The sequence below is a fragment of the Eriocheir sinensis genome, chromosome 35, assembly GCF_024679095.1.
Source record: "Eriocheir sinensis breed Jianghai 21 chromosome 35, ASM2467909v1, whole genome shotgun sequence".
In the NCBI taxonomy this organism is placed as follows: domain Eukaryota; kingdom Metazoa; phylum Arthropoda; class Malacostraca; order Decapoda; family Varunidae; genus Eriocheir; species Eriocheir sinensis.
In genome coordinates, this window is record NC_066543.1 from 2500730 (window position 1) to 2521012 (window position 20283).

At 47.4% G+C, this 20283-nt stretch overlaps 1 protein-coding gene across 8 annotated transcripts in view; it reads left to right on the forward strand.

Moving 5' to 3' along the window:
- LOC127007252 (regulating synaptic membrane exocytosis protein 2-like) overlaps nt 1-20283 on the forward strand; it is a 157241-nt gene that overhangs the window by 80362 nt on the left and 56596 nt on the right. For all 8 annotated transcript variants that reach the window (XR_007760131.1, XR_007760132.1, XR_007760130.1 and 5 more), the window contains exons 11-13: nt 4732-4897; nt 5337-5560; nt 7117-7185. Coding sequence is in view for 4 of the 8 variants with exons in the window: in XM_050877986.1 (XP_050733943.1) it covers nt 4732-4897; nt 5337-5560; nt 7117-7185 (459 nt within the window). In the remaining 4 variants the exon portion in view is untranslated. The remainder of the gene's footprint in view (nt 1-4731; nt 4898-5336; nt 5561-7116; nt 7186-20283) is intronic.

A 20283-nucleotide genomic window follows, 5' to 3' on the forward strand; every position in this document is an offset into this window, starting at 1 on the left:
CAAAAAAACTAACACACATGCATGTATTCACTGCTTCAAAAGACTCGTTCTCGTGCACCGTAGAATATATTGTTGTGAGACGCTTTGTGTGGCCGTGTCGTGCAGTGGTGGAGGCGGCGGCGTGGGCGAGGGGGCGGTGGAGCGGGGGGGGCGTGTCGGCAGGTGAGCCTCGATACCTGTCCTTTGTCACGCTCGCCGGGCTGGAGAGGACAGGAATTTTTGCCTCTCAACGAAAAATTTCCTTTGGCCACATTATTTTTCTTTATGCCTCCTGACGATGACTAATACGTTCCGTGGCCCTACTTTTCCCCTTCCGCCTCTTTTTTTTATCCCTCTGGTTATCTGTCTGTCTTTGTGTTGCTATGTCTGTCTGTTTGTCTGTCTGTCTGTCTGTCTGTCTGTCTGTCTCTCTCTCTCTCTCTCTCTCTCTCTCTCTCTCTCTCTCTCTCTCTCTCTCTCTCTCTCTCTCTCTCTCTCTCTCTCTCTCTCTCTCTCTCTCTCTCTCGTCCCGGTAAAACACAGCCCCGTGTGGTATGCTGTTCCCTCCGCAGCGCCGTAAAAACAGAGCGACATTAAAAATCGCAACATTGTCTTTAAAGAGGGACTGTGCGTAGCGTGAGGGAGGAGTGGGAGGAGTGGAAGGGTCGAGGGGAGGAAGGCCGGAAAGGGAGATTCTATAAAAGCCATGAAATTTTAGTAGTAACTGGAATCCAAATCTGTTTTGTGTTGCCTTTCGCCGCCGCCGCCTTTCCCGAGGGCTTCGTGTTTTCCAGCGGCAGCTACGGTTGTGTGTGTCCCTGGGCGGCCTGGCGTGGAGGAGGCGAAGTCAGGCGAGGAAGCCCTACATTCATCCCTCACTCCCACGCCAGGCTTTGTGATACACTAACAGGAAACGAAATCGGATGAAGCGAGGGAGTGTGTCTCTTGTCGGCCATTCCCTCGCCTCTTGACTCTTCTATTTCCTTGCTGGATTGTGTGACCATAGGATTTCTACTTCAGGCAAGGGGGGGGAGGGGGGGGGGGCGGCAGCAGACCCAGAGGCAGAGTGAACACATTTATTTGCTGGCTTCCACTGTATGGCAACACTGCTAAAAGTATTATTTAATTTTTGGCTTTACGGAAGTACATATGAAAATGAATTCTGTCAGCTTTGGAAAACTAATAATATTGTCAGACCATGAACACGATATATATAGTATGTGTGTGTGTGTTTCTGTGTGTGTGTGTGTGTGTGTGTGTGTGTGTGTGTGTGTGTGTGTGTGTGTGTGTGTGTGTGTGTGTGTGTGTATGTATGTATGCATGAGCGTGTGTGTGGGCGGCAGATATTTCAACATAATATGCGATAAAGGAGGGTGGCCACATGAGCTTGAATAAGAAAACAGGTGGGAGCAGGTGAACGAGACAGAGAGTGAGTTGTGTTTATGTTGCAGGAGGGGAGAGGAGGGGAGTGGAGGGGAGGGGAGTGGAGGCTGAGGCAGTGAACGAGCGGTGGGTGGTGGAGGTGGCGGCGGCTCGGGAAGGCATGATGGAGGAGGATGAAGATGGCGAGATAGAAGAGAATGAAATGGAGAGGAGTCGCGGTTAGGGATGAGAGGGGAGATGATTCGATCGTGGAAGATGAAGAAGGGGAGAGCGGCGGCATCGGAAGGAGAAGATAGGAGACTGAGGAACGTGTATAGGGAGATGCCAAGGAACGGTGATGGAGGAGATGAGAGGGGGGGGGGAAGGGAGACGAGGGAAGGGGGATCGAGGAGCAGGTGTGGTGTCGCATGAAGTAGGAGGAGGAAGAGGAGGAGGAGGGTGTCGTAAAGCCGCCTTATTATAGCTTAGGGTTTATGGCTGAGGGTGAGTAATGGGCGTGAAGAAGGGTGATGCTCTTATGAGTTTACCCTCTTGAGTCTAAACACCTCCACCACCACCACGACCTCACCCCTCGCTACCAGGAACAGTATCACCATCATCACCACCACGATCTCACCCCTCGCTACCAGGAACAGTATCACCACCACCACCACCACGACCTCACCCCTCGCTACCAGGAACACTATCACCATCATCACCATTTCACCTCCATCACCACCAACGTTGCCATCCATAACTATCACCAAAAGACATCAGGCATTGACAAATTTAACGATATATACTAATTCATCACTCCTTTGACCTCTGTTCAGGAGCAGTAAGTAGCGGGCTTTTTTTATATTTTTCTTTACGCCCTTGAACCGTCTCCTTAGCTGTAAAAAAAAAAAATATCGGGGTGGAGAAGGCAGTGTTTGGGTCGGAAATCGGTAAATGAAATCGACTGAGCGGAAGAATCTGGCATCGCTGCACCACCCCTGTTACCATTACCATCATATATCACGGCAGCCACTATAAATATAATTCGCCTGCGCCACTAACGGGTTGGGGCCGTACAAGAGTCCCCTCAAAAGAGCCTACCGGTGCTACAGAGAGCGTGTAAAAAAATATAAAAAATTACCACCACCGCTATCAACACCTCGTCCTTCACTGCCATCACCACCACCATCACCACAACCACGACTTCAATCCTCTTTGACCACCATAACCATCACCACCACTACCACCTCACCTCAATCACTACCACTATTACCATTACCAACGCCATTTCCAACTCCACCACCACCACCATCATCATCATCGTCATCATCTCTTTCACCGTCACTACCACCACGACCACCACGACCTCGTTCAACACCACCACCACCACCACCATTCACCCTCTCCTTGACCTCTTTCCTACGTTCCCATTTCATCGCCCAACGTGGAGGAGCTGCCATCACACACCCAGCTGTGCAACTTTGTCCCCTAAAAGCTAAACGTATAGAGTGAGTGAGTGAGTGAGTGAGTGAGCGAGTGAGAGAGCGCCTGGAGGGAAAGGAGGGAAGAGAGAGAGAGAGAGAGAGAGGGCTGCGCAAAGAGAGTAAAAGTTTGGGACGAATAGAAAGATTGATAGACAGATTGAGAGTGGAGAGAAAAAGACAGAGAGATCGAACCAGAAAGAGAGACAGAGACGAACAGGGGAAAGAGGAAGGAAAGGGAGGTGAGTGAGAGAGGGAGGGAGGAGGTAGAGTAAAAGAGACAGGTAAAGTTAAAGAAAAATAGACAGATAGGACAAAAGAAAGACAGACAAGCTGGAAGAGAAGAAGGTAAGAGGTAGCAGAAAGAGAGAGAAAATTAAAGGAATTTGAGTTGAATGAGAGAGAGGGAGCGAGTGAAAGTTGGTGAGAAATGAGAGTGAAAAAGACGAGTTGAGATAAAGATAAACAGAGAAATCAAGCACGAAAGAAGGATAGAGACAATCTGGAAGAGAAAGAAAAGGTAGGAGGTAGCAGAAAGAGAGAGAGAGACTGGTGGTGAGGGAATATGTTGCAAAAATCGAGTTAGAATAAATATAAATAGAGATATCACACACGGATGGAATGGCCAGGGATGTAAAAGCCAGAATGTAGGTATGAGAGACAGGAAAAAAAGGAGAGAGAGAGAGAGAGAGAGAGAGAGAGAGAGAGAGAGAGAGAGAGAGAGAGAGAGAGAGAGAGAGAGAGAGAGAGAGAGAGAGAGAGAGAGAGAGAGAGATACAGTGACCCAGAAAGAGAAAAAGAAAGAGACAACCGGGAGGGAAAGTGGGGAAGTTAGGGAGGAGAAATTGCACTTCTGTCGCCGAGGAGAGGAAAAAAAAAGAAAGGAAAAGGGAAATAAAAAAAATATATAAAAGTTGTTCGGTATTTCGTTGCACACCCGATTTTGGCTTTTTGAAGGACTGGCTCTCAAAATGTTAGTGCGAGGCTTGAGTGTTCATACCTCACCGCCGCCGCCACCTGCTGTCCCTGGAGAGAGAGAGAGAGAGAGAGAGAGAGAGAGAGAGAGAGAGAGAGAGAGAGAGAGAGAGAGAGAGAGAGAGAGAGAGAGAATGACCCCGTTTACAATAAAATGAAACAGGTCACTTACGTATTCTTTTGTGTGTGTGGTAGTGCGTGAGCGTTTGTGCGTGTGTGTGTGTGTGTGTGTGTGTGTGTTTCTGTGTGTTTCTGTTTGTCTGTCCGCCTGCGTGATAGATAATAGAAAGATATACAGCCATTTGGATAGATAGATAGTGAAAGAGAAAAAAAAAAAATTAAGGTTTACACCATAACTCAGAAGATAAGAATGCCTCACTATTTCTTCCTTTTAACCGAGAGAAAGGAAAACGCGTTGGTGAAGTCGTTAAGGAGGGGAGCAGGAGGCGACTTCGGTTCAGGAAGGGATTAGTCTCTCGGGGAAGGAGTTGTGTGAGGGGGGAGATGGAGAGGGCGAGCTGATCCCCCTTCTTCCCCAGCTCCCCTCCCTTCCTGCCCAGACTTACTTACCTGCGCTTGCGACACTGAGGAAGGGGAAGGAGGGGAAAGGGGAACGGGGAGGAGGAGGAGGAAGAAAGCCACGCCCAAGGTTTGTGTGTGCCCGATCCATTCTTCTTCCTTCTCGTGACTCCTTTCTGTCCTCAAGTGGCACTCACTCACTTAATTAATCAGTCAATCAATTAATTACTCTTTCATTCATTCATTTAATGCAGTCAGTCATTCAGTCAGCCAGTCAGTTAGTCAGGCAGGCAGACAGGCAGGGAGTCACTCATTCACTCACTCACTTACTCACTTATTCACTCCTCCTCCCCCACCTCCATTACCATCACCACCTTATCTCTGCCTCACCACCACCACCTTGGCCTCTCTCCCACAGGTGTGATTGACTCCTCCCCGTCACCGCTGTCCCCCGAGGTGCCCATCCCCGGCGGCGCTCCGCAGGGCTCCCCGCGGCGTTCAGGCACGTCCAGCCTGGAGGAGGAGCAGTGGCTGCACCCCGCCGAAGATGAGTACCGGTCCACGCGCCGCCGCTCCTCAGCTGTGTGAGTGGAGGGGGTTAGGGAGAGTTTTATGTATAAGGGGGCTCCAGATGGGGTTAAGGGGAAGGGGGTAGATGAAAGGTAGGAAGGGAGGAAAGCAAGGGTGAGAATCTTCGGAAGGGATGAAAGGGAGGGAGGGGGCAAGAGTAAGGGCCTGGGCAAGGAGACAAGGATGACAGTGGAGGAGGAGGGGAGAGGCGCCAAGGTAAGTATATTTGGGGTCAGGGTAGTGGAGGGGCGCCCAGAATCTTGCTGAGCTTGCCGGCCCAACGGAGAGCAACGGCCAGTTCGTAGATTGGAAATGGTGGGGAGGTGAGACGTTCCGCCTCGCCCTGTTCCGCCCGCCCCGCCGCGCTGTCTTGCGTCACTGTTGGAGGAGTGACGGAACACAATCCCAAGTGTACCGCCACGCCCTAACGTCCTTACGCCCCTTTCCTCACAGGTCTGAGAGTGGGCGGGTGTTGCCCACGCCGCCCGCCTCCCCCCGCGGCACCATGTACCCGGCCACGGCCCCGACGCCCCCCAGCGGAGGTTCCCGCATCACGCAGTCGTTGGAGGTGAGCCCGGGGCGTGACGGCGAGGACGGGCTGAGGCGGCAGAGCTCGGTGACGGAGGGCGAGACCATCCGCATCGTGATCCACGACGTGGACATCGACCACCGCAAGGGTGAGTATGGCGGCCAGGCGTGAAGGGGTGGCAGGGGGGGCTGGAAGGGTGTGGGAGGGCCGGAGAAGTGGAGAGTCAGGGAATAGAAGAGAGGGTGTGGAAGGTTGGCAGGAGGGTAGAGCATAAAGGGTATGGAAGGGTTAAAATAGTGAAGAGGAAGTGAATGGGTGTGTGGAGGGGTGAGAAGGAGGGGGGGGGGGGCACTAAGGGCAGGAAGCGGTGGAAAACTTTATAGGCAGAGAATGGAGTAGAGGGTGTGGAGATATGGGAAGGCAAGAAGGGTATGTAAAGGTTGGGAAAGTGGAGAGGCCGGGAATGGAGTGTGGAGGGGTAGTGGAGTTGGCAGTTAGGTGTATATAAAGATGCGGAGGCCTGTAATTTCTCCCCTTCTGGGCGAGGGTGAAGGTAGTGGAGGTAATCGAGGGAGGGAGGGAGAGGGGGAGGAATGCGGAGAGCAGGTGTGCCTTTCCTCCTCTTCACTACTTCACAGTCGAGTGCCTGAACAGGACAGGTGAGTTTTGCCAGGTAAAGGACACTATACCATCCTGCTACATCTCGCTCTGTCCTCCTTGTCCTCCCTGGCCCTGTCCTCCCTCCTGTCACCTGCCTCCCTCACCTCTCCCTCCCTGTTCTCACCGTCCCGCCCTGTCCTTCGTCCTGTCACCTGCCTCCCTTCCGTCTCCCTCCCTGTTCTCACCGTCCCGCCCTGTCCTTCGTCCTGTCACCTGCCTCCCTCCCGTCTCCCTCCCTGTTCTCACCGTCCCGCCCTGTCCTCCGTCCTGTCACCTGCCTCCCTCCCGTCTCCCTCCCTGTTCTCACCGTCCCGCCCTGTCCTCCACTGTCCTCTCCGTCAGTAGTAATTGGTTTGCCCTCGGCCACGTCAGCAACAGCGGAAAATTTAAAGGCACGAAGGAATTCTTTTCACGGGCACGAAATTGATACACATTTTTCTATTTACTTGAGATTAAAAAGAGCCGCAGCGGGGCTTTAGTTTTCGGCTCGGGAGGGAAAGATTGAGAGCCAGTCGAGTTTTTAATTATAAGTAACGGGGCAGTGATTTCGTTGGCGCGCCTTTTACAGCTCGACCTTAGATGAACTGGTTATTTAACGAAGATATATGCGCGTGTCTGTTTGTCTGTCCGTCTGTTTCCGTGTCGCTCTGTCTCTATATCTTTCTCCTATCTGATTGGGTTTGTCTTTGTGTCTCAGTCTGTCCTCTGTGTCTTTTTTACTAGATCCGCTCGCAGTATGAAACAGCTTCCACTATCCTCCTCCTCCTCCTCCTCCTCCTCCTCCTCCTCCTCCTCCTCCTTCTCCTCCTCCTCCTTCTCCTTCTCCTCCTCCTCCTCCTTCTCCTCCTCCTCCTCCTCCTCCTCCTCCTTCTCCTCCTCCTCCTCCTCCTCCTCCTCCTCCTCCTCCTCCTCCTCCTTCTCCTCCTCCTCCTCCTCCTCCTCCTCCTCCTCCTCCTCCTCCTCCTCCTCCTCCTCCTCCTCCTCCTCCTCCTCCTCCTCCTCCTCCTCCTCCTCCAGAACTAACGTGACATTTTCCCTCCACAGCCGGGGCTCAGGAGAAAGGCAGGAGACGAGTCAAGGTTATGCGGGACATGTCTGACGCGGCGCATAGAAGTGAGTATGACATTTGTGTGAGTGATTTTTTTTTTACGTGTTGGCTTATGGCGCCGGTGGGCCTATTTTGTTGATTCCTGGTGGTCAGCCCCAGCCCGTTGTGGCCCAGGATTTTTTTTATTTTTATAGTGGCGCCATTTTTTTTGGCACATTCAGTCCTCCGGAGCTCATTTTTGATCCTCTTCTCGGGAGAATCAAAGAGTCTAGGTTAGTAGGTGGTCTTCAGGACAGCATGTGGATAGTCTTAGGCCATTCGGGGATGACTGAAAAATTGTTATCTTGTTTGTCGCAGCGGGCGGGACGCGAACCTACGTCTTTTTAAACGCCGCGCCAGCACGCAAACCACTCAACAACCGCCTCCCCTATAGCCAACACCACATGATGATGATGATGATGATGATGATGATGAGTTGGAGGAGGAGGAGGAGGAGGAGGAGGAATAACACTATCAAAATGTAAAAAATGACGAACGAAATGAGAGAGAGAGAGAGAGAGAGAGAGAGAGAGAGAGAGAGAGAGAGAGAGAGAGAGAGAGAGAGAGAGAGAGAGAGAGAGAGAGAGAGAGGGGTTCATCAGCATATCGGAGAGCTATTCGTATTATAATTAACAAAATGTGTGTGTGTGTGTGTGTGTGTGTGTGTGTGTGTATTTAAAGCACACACACACACACACACACACCACACACACACACACACACACACACACACAGTAATTACGGTAATGAGATGAGTTCTGACATGACTGTGGTGGGAGGGATGGAAGGACGGAGGGAGGAAGGGAGGGAGAGGAGAGCGGAAGGGAGGGAGGGAGAGCGGCGGTCAGGGAGGAAGACAAGAAGACTGGAGGCGCTCATTGTCTCCACTAATTCTCCAGACTCCCTTGAAGCATCGAGGAAAAAAAATGGAAAATGAAGAAAAGAAACCGAAAACGTCACTGGTTATCCCTTTTCCTTTTCGTCTCTTGGTTTAATCCTTTTTGTAATGCATCGATTAATCTCCTATACATTATTTTCTTTCTCCGTTTTCTTTGTTTAATATTTAACTTTTATGCAGTTCACTTTTTTTTCTGGAGACGTTCCTTACGTTTTGCCTGGTTATCTTCTTTTTATAGTAATCAATCTATTAAATATTTACCTGATGTCTCCCTATATTTTTGCTTAAAAGGAAGAAAACAAAACTGTATGTGTGTGTGTGGGTGAAGGGGGCAAATTTTCCCTGTCTACATAATTGTACTCCTGCTCGGAAAAAAAAATATTGGAATGGTGGCCCAATGTGTGTGTGTGTGTGTGTGTGTGTGTGTGTGTGTGTGTGTACGTAGACCATTACCAGGAGACTTTGAAGCCGTGGGACAAAGCGACCAGAATGTCTTTCCATATTGAGCGAGTCCCAGAGCGTTCAGCGGGAGCAGGCGGCAGCGAGCAGGCAGGGACACAAAGCAGGACAAGCCAGACCAAACAAAGCAGAGGAAAACAACACAACACAAGCAACGCGAACAAAGACGGTATGCGGAGAAAGTCAATCAAAGCAAGGTCACCACAAACCAAGCAGAACAGAGGGGAAAAAAGACGACACAAGGAATAAAAGCAACATAAACAAAGACGGTATGAGAAGAAAGCTAACCAGAGGAAGATATGCAACACTGAACAGGACAAGCCAACCCAAACAACGAGCAAATGATGACAATAGAGATAGCATGAGCAGAGACACTATGACGCAACTAACGTACCAAAACAAACAAAGGTACAAGAAAGTTGGAGTAAGAAAGCAAAACAAACCTAGCCAAACAGGAGCAACACAAGACAACACAAGTAATGCAAACAAAGATGATATTGTCCACTCAACATAAACAACACAAAGCAAGGTCAGCAGCAGAATATAAGTCAAACAAAAAATAAGAGAGACAAGAGAAACAAAGCAAATAGAAGGAAGACAAAACTAGAAATACAAACAAAAATAACACAGAGAGGTAAAGCGAAACGAACAGCAGAAATTGAAAAGAAGAAAAGAAAAGGAAAAGAAAAGAAAAGGAAAACACTAAAGGAAGGAACAGACAAAGGGAAATAAAAGAAACAGCTCAAAGGAAAGAGAGAGAGAGAGAGAGAGAGAGAGAGAGAGAGAGAGAGAGAGAGAGAGAGAGAGAGAGAGAGAGAGAGAGAGAGAGAGAGAGAGAGAGAGAGAGAGATTTACAAAGACGAAAAACGAGGCAAAGTGAAAGAAAATGAGAATGGAAGTGCAAAGAAAACTTGCCTCAGAGATAAAAAAAAGTAAATGAAACACAATCAAACAACAAAGAAACAAGGAAATAAAGAGCAAATAAGCAATAAAAAAAAGACACGAGGGAAGAAAAAAATAGAGAAAAAAAAATGACGAAAACAATAAAAAAAAATACAACAGACGAGACGATAACATTCCACGCTACAAAAAAAAGGCACAAAAAAGTTCAAATAGAGAGAGAGAAAAAAAATGGCCACTACAAATTAAAAAAAAAAAGTTAAAAAGAATAAAATGGGAAGAGAAGCAAACGAAGGCGCGGTTCAGAAAGTTAAAAAAAAGAAAGTAAAAAAAAGAGAGAAAAGAGAGGAGAGATAAGAGAGAAAAGAAAAGCCTTCACCTGACTTCCGAGAGATAGCAAACTAATTATCACGCCAGACTCCACTTTCTTTTTTCTCTTTCTTTTGTCTGTGTGTGTCTGTCTGTTTGTCCGTGTGTGTGTGTGTGTGTGTGTGTGTGTGTGTGTGTGTTTGTGTGTGTGTGTGTGTGTGTGTGTGTGTGTGTGTGTGTGTGTGTGTGTGTGTGTGTGTGTGTGTGTGTGTTTAGAATTTAAAGTTTCCATGTGGTTTAAAATTTGTGTGTGTGTGTGTGTGTGTGTGTGTGTGTGTGTGTGTGTGTGTGTGTGTGTGTGTGTGTGTGTGTGTGTGTGTGTGTGTGTGTGTGTGTGTGTGTGTGTAGGTGGTTCAAGAGACTTTTTGATTGCTTCTCTCTCTCTCTCTCTCTCTCTCTCTCTCTCTCTCTCTCTCTCTCTCTCTCTCTCTCTCTCCTTTCCTTTCAGTATCTTGTTTTCTATTGTAGTTCTTTCTTTTAAATTCGGTCTTTCTTTTTTCTCCATTTTTTTTTCTTTCGTTGTAAGTGGTTCATGTGTGTGTGAGTGTGTGTGTGTGTGTTTGTGTGTTGATCTGCTGCGGGTCTCTCTCGAGACAGCCAGCCGTTCCCCTACGGAAGAGCACAGAGCTCGTAGTACCGATCTTTAGGTAGGGCTGAGACCACTCACACACAACACACCGCGACTACGAGGTCACAACTCCTCGCCTGACGTCGCGTAGCTACTCACTGCTAGGTGAACAGGGGCTACACGTGAAAGAAGATAAACCCAACTTATCTTCGCCCGGCCGGGGAGAGAGAGAGAGAGAGAGAGAGAGAGAGAGAGAGAGAGAGAGAGAGAGAGAGAGAGAGAGAGAGAGAGAGAGAGAGAGAGAGAGAGAGAGAGAGAGAGAGAGAGACTCACTGAAAGCTACAGGTGGATAATCTTTTAACCTGAGAGGAGAGTTTGGAGGACGAGAGAAGGGAAGAGATAAGAGCGGCAGGAGGGGCGGGAAAGGGTGGACCGGTTGGGGGAGACGGAAGGAAAGAAGAAGAGAAATAAAAGGATAAACAAGTAAACTTGGAACTGGAATGGGAGCCGATATGAAGAGATTACAAGAGGTGTGAAATTTTGAATTGAGAGAGAACGAAATGGACATGAAAGAAACGAAATGGAGGAAGATGAAGGGATATATTCCTTCGACTTGGAATTACTGTCTGACTGCAAAGGATGACAGGAATGAAATAGAGAAGACCTGGAACCTTGACATGAGAGGAAGTGATGAAGTATGTAGATAGGACGGGACGGCGGACAGAATGAAGAGGAGACACAGAGAGAGAGTGATTCGAGGTAGAATATAACAGAACAGGAACTGGGTTTACTAAGGCGAAAAGAGAAAGGGATGAGGTGGGGAGAAGAGAGACAAAAGTAATCATAGAGGGAAGAGAAAGAGGACAAAGATAGGGGAGGGGGGAAGAGAGGCAAGAACGGAAAGTGGAGTAACGGGGTAAGGGGAGAAGATTGAACACAAGGGACGGGAAAGGGTAAGGGGTGACTTGGATAAAAACGCTAAGAGGGGAAGAATCTGACCTCTACTTGGCTTCCCGTCCGCTGGGGTGATGAATCAGGAATCAAATCGTTCGGCTCGGAAAGTTTCAGAGGTTAAGAGTTGAGCCGCTGAAGGAGAAGGGATGAAAAGTTTGGAATCTTCTGCTTATCACGCCGAGTAGAGGGAAGAGGTGAACGGGGAGGAGGAGGAGGAAGAGGAGGAGGAGGAGAAAGAAATGGTGAAGGAAGAGAAGTAATTTAAGTGGAATTTCCCTCATTTTTAAATTCTTTACAACACTTTTACCCAAGCATATATTCTCTCTCTCTCTCTCTCTCTCTCTCTCTCTTTTATTCTCCATCCTTTACTTTCTTTTGATTCGTTCTTTTTCGCTGACGCTCTTTCTCTCCCTCCCTCCCTCCTTCTCTCCCTCTCCCTCCTGCTTTCTCTCCTCGCCTTTCTCTCCCCTTCCTCCTCACCCAGAACTTTTCCTCATTCCCTTCCTCACATTTCCTTCCTCTTTTCTTATTTTTTCCTCTCCATCAGGATTCAATTTCCTACTTATTTCCTTCCCTCACTCTCGTCAACGCAGTTTTTTTTCCTCTCCTTCCAACCACACAAAGCACTTTCCTCCTCCTCTTCTCTCTCCCTCCATCTCCCCCTCCCTCTCTCTCCCTCTCACATCCTTCCTTCCCCCTTCTCTCCTCTGGCTTCTCCTCCTGCCTTTCCTTTCTTTTCACCTTCTCTCCCTTCCTTCCTTTCTTTTCCTCCTCTTCCTTCTTCTCTCCTTTGGCATTTCCTCTTCCTCCTTCTCCTCCTACCCCTTCTCCTCTTCCTCCTCCTCCTCCTTCTTCTCCTCCTCCTTCTCCTTCCCCTCCTCCACCTCCTCCTTTTCCTCCTGCCCTCCTTCAAACACCTTTTCCCTCCTTGATTCTCCTCTCTCTCCCCTTCCTACCTCCTCCTTCTCCTCCTGCTCCTCCTCCTCCTCCTCCTTCAAGCACCCTACTCCACCCCCCACCCCCACCCCCCTGGCTGAGGCGTGGCGGTGAGTGACTTTCAAAATAAAAATCGCGTCTCGAGCATGTGGATTAGCGAGGCGGTGAGGGGGTGCCCAAGATTGCATGCTAGATTTTTTTTTTTTGAGAATAATTTTGAGAGGTGAAAAAAAAATATATACGTATGATTCCGGCGCCTCTGGAATTGCTGAAGCGGGAATGAATAAATGATGAATAATGAAAAGTGAGTGACAAATTCATGGAGTTGAAAAAAATAATGAATGATTGGAATGTGGGAATTTAGGTGGACCACTTTTTCATGTCCCCCTCCACTCTCCCATGATGCTATTTAGGCCTATATATATACCAATCAAAACAAAAAAAAAGCAATGCCAGTTAATCAGTATTTGTGAGAATGTTCTTATGTGCTTATTTTCTGGCTTAACTATTCAAAATCATGTTCTCTAATTTTTTTCTTGTATTTGATCGCAGTAGGCCTATTTGTATTTGGACCTTCCCTCCCCTCTCCCCCTCTGTACATATTTTTAAGTAGCTTCTCGTTATTCCGCGATCCAGCATAAGGTTGTTGATCTGTAATAGGAATCAGACCGTTTTAATTGATTCCTAGTAGCAGAGCAACGTCGCGGAATCCGATCCCACAACCGTCTGATGTGTGTGTGTGTGTGTGTGTGTGTGTGTGTGTGTGTGTGTGTGTAGGGATAACATTGGTCGTTTTATATAGCCATTTACATTCATCGCTATGAGTTGATGTATTTTCTGTACTTATTGTCACGTGATTGGGCGCCATGTTTTACTCGGAAATGAATACTCAGTGTCACGACATTAGACCGCACGAGTCTCCAATATTTTTCCTTTTCTTTTCTTATACTTATTTTACATTTTAAGAAACAGCTTACGGACAAAGAATAAACGAACAAACAAACAGCAACAAAAAAACAGAAGCCACGGTAGTAATGATTTTTTCTTTCTCTTTTTGTCGACACGGTAGATGGATGGACGATCAAGCGGATGGAATGACAGATGATGATAGTAATTACGTGGTGAAATTTGAGCGTCCTATCTATAACTGGCGGCATCACTATCATTTGCGAGGGAGAACGATACCGAGGGAGGAGAGGGAGAGAGGAGGGAGAGGGGAGGGTGTGGGGAGAGAGGAGGAAGAGGGGAGGGTGTGGGGAGAGAGGAGGGAGTGGGGAGAGAGGAGGGAGAGGGGAAGGAGTGGGGAGAGAGGGGGGAGAGGGGAGAATCTCATTTTACAGCGGTAGGAAAACTAATCCCGCATATCCTTTTCCCATCTCCCCTATTTTCCCCTCTTCCAATCTCATCTCCTTTCCTCTCTACCTATTTTCTCCTATCCTATAACGTTTCTCTTTACCTTTCCCCCCCTCCCTTCTCTACCTCCACCCCCCCCTCCTCCATCCCTCTCACTCATTCTTCCCTCTCTCCCTTCCTCTCCTCACCCACCCTTCTTTCCTCCCTCCCCCTCTTACCCTCCTCCACCTTCCTCTCATCTCCCTCCCTTCCTTCTTCCCGCTCTCCCACTCCCCCTTCTCTTTTTCTCTTTCTTTCACGCTCTTCCACAAACACGAGGGATGATATTTCCATGAAGATAATGGAGAAAAAAGAACATAAATAATTTGAGGAAAAACGGTAATGTTATCTAAGGGATGAGAGAGAGAGAGAGAGAGAGAGAGAGAGAGAGAGAGAGAGAGAGAGAGAGAGAGAGAGATGGCGTTAAAAGATCGTAAATTAATCTTCCCATTCGGATTTAGATGAAAGAGACACCAAAGGAAGAAGAAGAGGAGGAGGAGGAGGAGGAGGAGGAGGAGAAAGAGGACGAGTTAGGATGAAGAAGAGAATGAGGAAAAGGAGAAGTAGGGGATTGTGAGAACGAAGGACGAACAAAGGACAAGAAATAAAGGAGGGCGAGAAGTAAGGAAAGAGAGGACGAGTAAATAGAAGAAAAAATAGGAAAGGGGAATAAGAAGAAGACGGGATAATATCTGAAAGGGAGGGGGACTAAGAAAAAAAGTTATAAAAGGGGAACTTGAGACATTATATTGACGAGAGCTGAGAGGGACGGGATCAGTGTGGGAGGCAAGATGACGCGGGAAAGGAAAATGTGTGCAGAAGAAGAGATGTCAGCTTGAGGGAGGATGTTAGTAAAGATGTCAAGGAGCGGAGGAGCGTGACAAGGGCGAGGCCAGGAGGAAGAGGAGGACGAGGACGGGGAGAAGGAGGAGAAAGACGACGGTGAAGATGAGGAGAATGTCAAGGGGAAAGTAAAATAGACATGTTGAGGATTTAATAATAAAGGAGAGAGAGAGAGAGAGAGAGAGAGAGAGAGAGAGAGAGAGAGAGAGAGAGAGAGAGAGTTTTCTTGATTGTTGATTTTGATTCTGACCAAATTAACGTTAATACTTTAAGCGCGCTCGCAAACACACACACACACACACACACACACACACACACACACACACACACACACACACACACACACACACACACACACTGAAAATCTTATTACATCATGTGTTTCGTTTCAACTTCTCCTATCTCCATCTCCTCTTCCTCGTCCCCGTCCTCCTCCTCCTTCTCCTCCTCCTCCTCCTCCTCCTCCTCCTCCTCCTCCTGTTTGTCCTCTTCGACGTTCCTCTCTCTCTCTCTCTCTCTCTCTCTCTCTCTCTCTCTCTCTCTCTCTCTCTCTCTCTCTCTCTCTCTCTCTCTCTCTCTCTCTCTCTCTCTCTCTCTCTCTCTCTCTCATTTGTTGTTGTCCTTGTTAGTCTGAGGACGTTTCGGTGAATAATTAAATTTTTTGGGGGGTGTCGAGCGAAAAAACGACCTTAAGACTTATTTTTCCTTCGTCTAACAAAATGAACTCTAACCTTTTCCCTCCCCTCTCTCTCTCTCTCTCTCTCTCTCTCTCTCTCTCTCTCTCGCTCTCGCTCTCGCTGTCGCTCTCCTGTAAATAACAAGCTTTGATTTTTTGTCGATGTTTTGATGCCTTTCGGAAAATATCATTCCTAAAGCGTATCGTAAACACACACACACACACACACACACACACACACACACACACACACACACACACACACACACACACACACACACACACACACACACACACACACACACACCTGAAAGCGTGCCTGTGTTGTCGGTATTTTCATTCCCATTCGTCCTGATATTTAGGTAAAGTCACTCCGAGAAGGTAAACTCTACGGTAGATTCCCCAACAATTTCTGTACAGTAACAAAACATGAGCATTTTACAATTATTAACAACGGCTTTTGTTTCTATGTATTGCTCTGTATATATTTAATCACTCGTTATTAGACCTGTGATTCTGGGGGACAGGTGTATGTGCTTAATGGCAGGTGTCTTACTCTCTATACCTGCTCGTTTAAATATCCTCGACCTCTTCCTCTTCCTCCTTTTCCTCCTCCTCCTCCTCCTCCTCCTCCTCCTCCTCTTCCTCCTCTCTTCCCAGCTCCCTTTCGCTTTTCATTTATGGAACAGCAGCAACATCAGGGCCGTTTAGCCTTTAATGAACGGCCCAATATTGGCGTTCAATCTGCACCATGTGAGTGACTCCCCGATGTTATTGGCGCAGCGAACCAAAAAAGGTCAATTCTGCGGCACACGGAGACTCTGGGTAATATTTTTTGTGTTTCCTTGTTAACTTGTGTAGAGGTTATGATGTGTGTGTGTGTGTGTGTGTGTGTGTGTGTGTGTGTGTGTGTGTGTGTGTGTGTGTGTGTGTGTGTGTTTATTATGACTCTCTCTCTCTCTCTCTCTCTCTCTTTTCTTAACCCATACAGGTAAAAATATTAATCAGTGTATTCGTACCTGTGCTCGCTGCGTCAAGGTGGATTGGATCTTTAATTCAAGGTGGACTGAGAGTAATTACCTTAAATCTCTGCATTCCAGTGTAACAAAGGCGAGGAGAACGGTGCTTCAGGTTATTGTGCTCATGATTAATTCAAGTGATGTTCACCTGGTGTTCGTCTCGTATCTAACCCTCTCCTCTTTTTTTTTCTTCCTCTTCTCCCTCCTCCTCCACCTTAATGACCCTCCTCCTTCTTGCTAATCCAGTCTTGATTCGTCTGCTTGTTCCTTTCTCTCTCTCTCTCTCTCTCTCTCTCTCTCTCTCTCTTCTTTTTTTTATCAGCATCATTAACTTCCACCCTCTTGATTTATCTTCCATTTGCTCCCACGCTCATCCTTTTAATCTTCTTCCTCCTACTCGTGTCTTCTTCCGCTTTCTCTTCTGCCGCCTCCTTCTCTTCATAATAACATAAGAACATAAGAAGAACATAAGAACTCCAGCCTCCCATTGTAGTTCAGCACATAGTTTAATATATATTCAGTCACTCCAACACGCACGCACACACACACCCACACACACGCCGCCACGCCCTACCACACTAAACCAAACCTTGTCCCTCTCCTTGACCACCCTCCGCTCCACCCACCCACCCACTCCAACCCCTCTAACCATCCACTCCGTCACCCACCCACCTACCAACCCACCCACTCACCCATCTGCCTTAACGTCCTCCTCCGCCCCGCCCACTTCTTAGCTCATCAGCCATCTTGTCCCCATGCCTCCCTTTCCCTCAGTCTACCTCTCTATCTATCTACATAACTATTTCTTTCCACCTTTAACAGTCTTTGCCCTTCTCTCCCGTCCGCCGTTTCCCTCCTCGTCACCTGTTTCCTCGCTCCTTCCCCCCTTCACCTGGGCCTTACCTGGGACGAGGCGGGCCAGCTTTCAGGTGCGCCACACACCTTTAACCGAGCCAGGCCTGGTGGAGGAAGCTGCGACTCCCGCCTTCTCTCCCTTCCTCTCTCACTCTCTCGCTCTCTCTCCTGGTCTCTTGCTCTCCGTTTCCGACTTCCTTTCCCTCTTCCGTTCTCCTACTCTACCTCCCTTCGTTACTGACTCTCTCCCTTCATTTCTCATCTATTTTCTTACCTTTCTTAGTGTTTCCTCATCATCCTTCCTTTCCTACCTTCCTACCTTTCTCCATTCTATCTTTATCAATGTATCTCTTTTCTACCATTTTTCCTCCATTGCTCTCCTTCTCTGTTTCGTACACCCTTCTCTTTTTTCCTTTTATCCCCCCTCTTTCCTTCAGTCCTCCCTCCTTTTCCTCCTCCGTTCTCAGCCTCGCCTTCCTTTATATCCACTTCGTCAGTACTTTACTTCGCAGTTTAGCGGCCCAGAGCAACAGTTTCCCGCGCCATATGTCTGGGAGTGTGTGTGTCTGTTTGTGTGTGTGTGTGTGTGTGTGTGTGTGTGTGTGTGTGTTTGCACCTACTCAGTACATTGCTCTGTGACCAAATTTTTGTTCCATGCTTTTAGTAACAATAGGTAAAGTAGTAGTAGTAGTAGTAGTAGTAGTAGTAGTAGTAGTAGTAGTAGTAGTAGCAGTAGCAGTGATAGTAGTGATAATGGTAGTATTAGTAGTAATAATAGTAGTAGTAGTATAATAGTAGTAGTAGTAACAGTAGTAGTAGTAGTAGTAGTAGTAGTAGTAGTAGTAGTAGTATAATAGTAGTAGTAGTAACAGTAGTAGTAGTAGTAGTAGTAGTAGTAGTAGTAGTAGTAGTAGTAAAAGGGTTGGAGGAGAAGAGAGAAAAAATAGTGGAATAAAGGAGGAGAGAAGGGAGACCGTAACAATGATTCATATATTTCTGTGATTTTAGTTGAAAAGTAGATGTTTATTTAGCTTGTTTGGATAAGAAGGGGGGGGGGGGAGGGGGAAGAGCATGTATACACACACACTCACTTTGTATTTGTTGGCGGCGCTCATTGGGTAACTTAATGAACCTCACTTGATGAAAAGGGAATAGGCGAAATAACAGAAAAAAAGGACAAAAAGAGAATGAGGAAATAACTGGAAAAAAAACTTGGTCCCTGGGTTATATACGGCTTAGATACGCGAGAGATGGAAATGAAAGCAGGAAAGGGAAGGGAGGGAAAGGAAGAAAGGGAGGAAAGGTAGGTAATGGCTGTGTACCGATGGAAGGAATGAAGGAAAAAAAAGAGGAAATAACAAAAGAAATACCTTGGTCCGTGAATTATATAACGCTTAGATACACCTGAGATGGAAATGAAGGCAGGAAAAGAAAGGGAGGGAAAGGAAGAAAGGGAGGAAAGCTAGGTAATGGCTGTGTACCGATGGAAGGAATGAAGGAAAAAAAAAGAGGAAATAACAGAAGAAATGCCTTGGTCCGTAGATTATATAAGGCTAAGATACGCCTGAGATGGAAATGAAGGCAGGATAAGAAAGGAAGGGAAAGGTAGAAAGGAAGGAAAGGTAGGTAATGGCTGTGTACTGATGGTAGGAATGAAGGAAAAAAAGAGGAAATAACAAAAGAAATACCTTGGTCCGTGAATTATATAATGCTTAGACACGCCTGAGATGGAAATGAAGGCAGGAAAGGGAAGGGAGGGAAAGGAAGAAAGGAATGAAATGTAGGTAATGGCGATGTACTGATGGAAGGAAGGGAGGAAGAGTACGTGAGGCGGAGAAGGAGTGAAGAAAGAGGAACAAGAGGTACACGCAGAGAGAATGAGGAGGCTAGAAGGTGAAAACGAAAGTAAAGGGAAGGTACACGACGTCATTTGAAGTATATATGTGGATCACAGGAATGGAAGGAGGAAGAGAAGGAGGAGGAGAGGGTCACAGAGGGAGAAGAGGAGGAGGAGGAAGGGTGGCAGGGCTATGAGAGTAGGGGAGGAGGGTTAACAAGGGGAAAGGTATGGTTGAAGGAGGCTTTTGTTCGAGTTAGTGAGGAAGCGGAAGAAGGGGAGGCAATTGAAGCGGCTAGGAGGGAATATTAAGGAGTCGTTAGGGAAGAGAATAGTGAATAAGAAAGAGAGAGAGAGAGAGAGAGAGAGAGAGAGAGAGAGAGAGAGAGAGAGAGAGAGAGAGAGAGAGAGAGAGAGAGAGAGAGAGAGAGAGAGAGAGAGATTGCTATGAGAAGGTGAAACGAAACTCGCGAGAAAAGAAGGGCAATTTTAAAGAGGAAGGGGAAGCGATGGGAGGATAGTGAGTAATAATAAGGGAATGAATGGGTGAGGGGAAGGATAGAAGGGGTTGTAAAAGGAGAAGGGAGGAGAGAGATGAGAGCACAGGGAAGGGAGAAGAGGGAGAGAAAATAAGAGGACAGATAGCTGAAGGGGAAGAAGAGGGGATGTGAAGAGGGGAAACGAGAGTAAAAAGAGGGGAAAGAGAAGGGGAGTGGAGGAGGAGTTGAAATATCTGGATGAATGGGTGAAGGGAAATTAGTGGCTTGTGAAAGAAGAAAAAGAACGGGGAAGGAGGAGAGGGAGGGAAAAGCGTGAAGGGGGAGGAAAAGGGAAGAAAGAAGAGGAAGTGGAAATAAGGGATAAAAAGGTGAGGGGGAGGAAAGGGTGTCAAGTGAGAGAAAGGGAACAAGGAAAAGGGGTTGTTGAGTGAAGAGGGGAAAGAAGAGAGGAAGGGGGAATGGGGAACGAGGATGAAAAGGGATGGAAAGAGAGGGGGAGGAGATGGTATGAAAGCAGGGAGAGGGTGAAGGGAAAAGGAGTGTAGAGGGAAGACGGGAAAGGAGGAGAGAAAAGGGGAAGAAAAGTGAATAGAAGGAGAGGGAGAGGAAATAAGGAATGGAAAGGAAAAGGGAGGGAAATAGAATGAAAGGAGGGAGAGGATGAAGGGAAAAGGATTGTGAAGGGAAGAAGGAAAAATAGGAGAGGGATGTGGAAGAAAAGGGAATAAAAGGAGAGGGAGAGGAAATAAGGAAATAAAAAGAAAAGGGAAGGAGATAGTATGAAAGGAGGAAGAGGGTGAAGAGAAAATGGGAAAGTAGGAGAGGGAAAGGAAAAAGAAGCGAAAGCAGAGGGAGTGGAAATTAGGGATGAGAAGATGAGGGGGAGGAGATGGTATGAAAGGAGGGAGAGAATGAAGG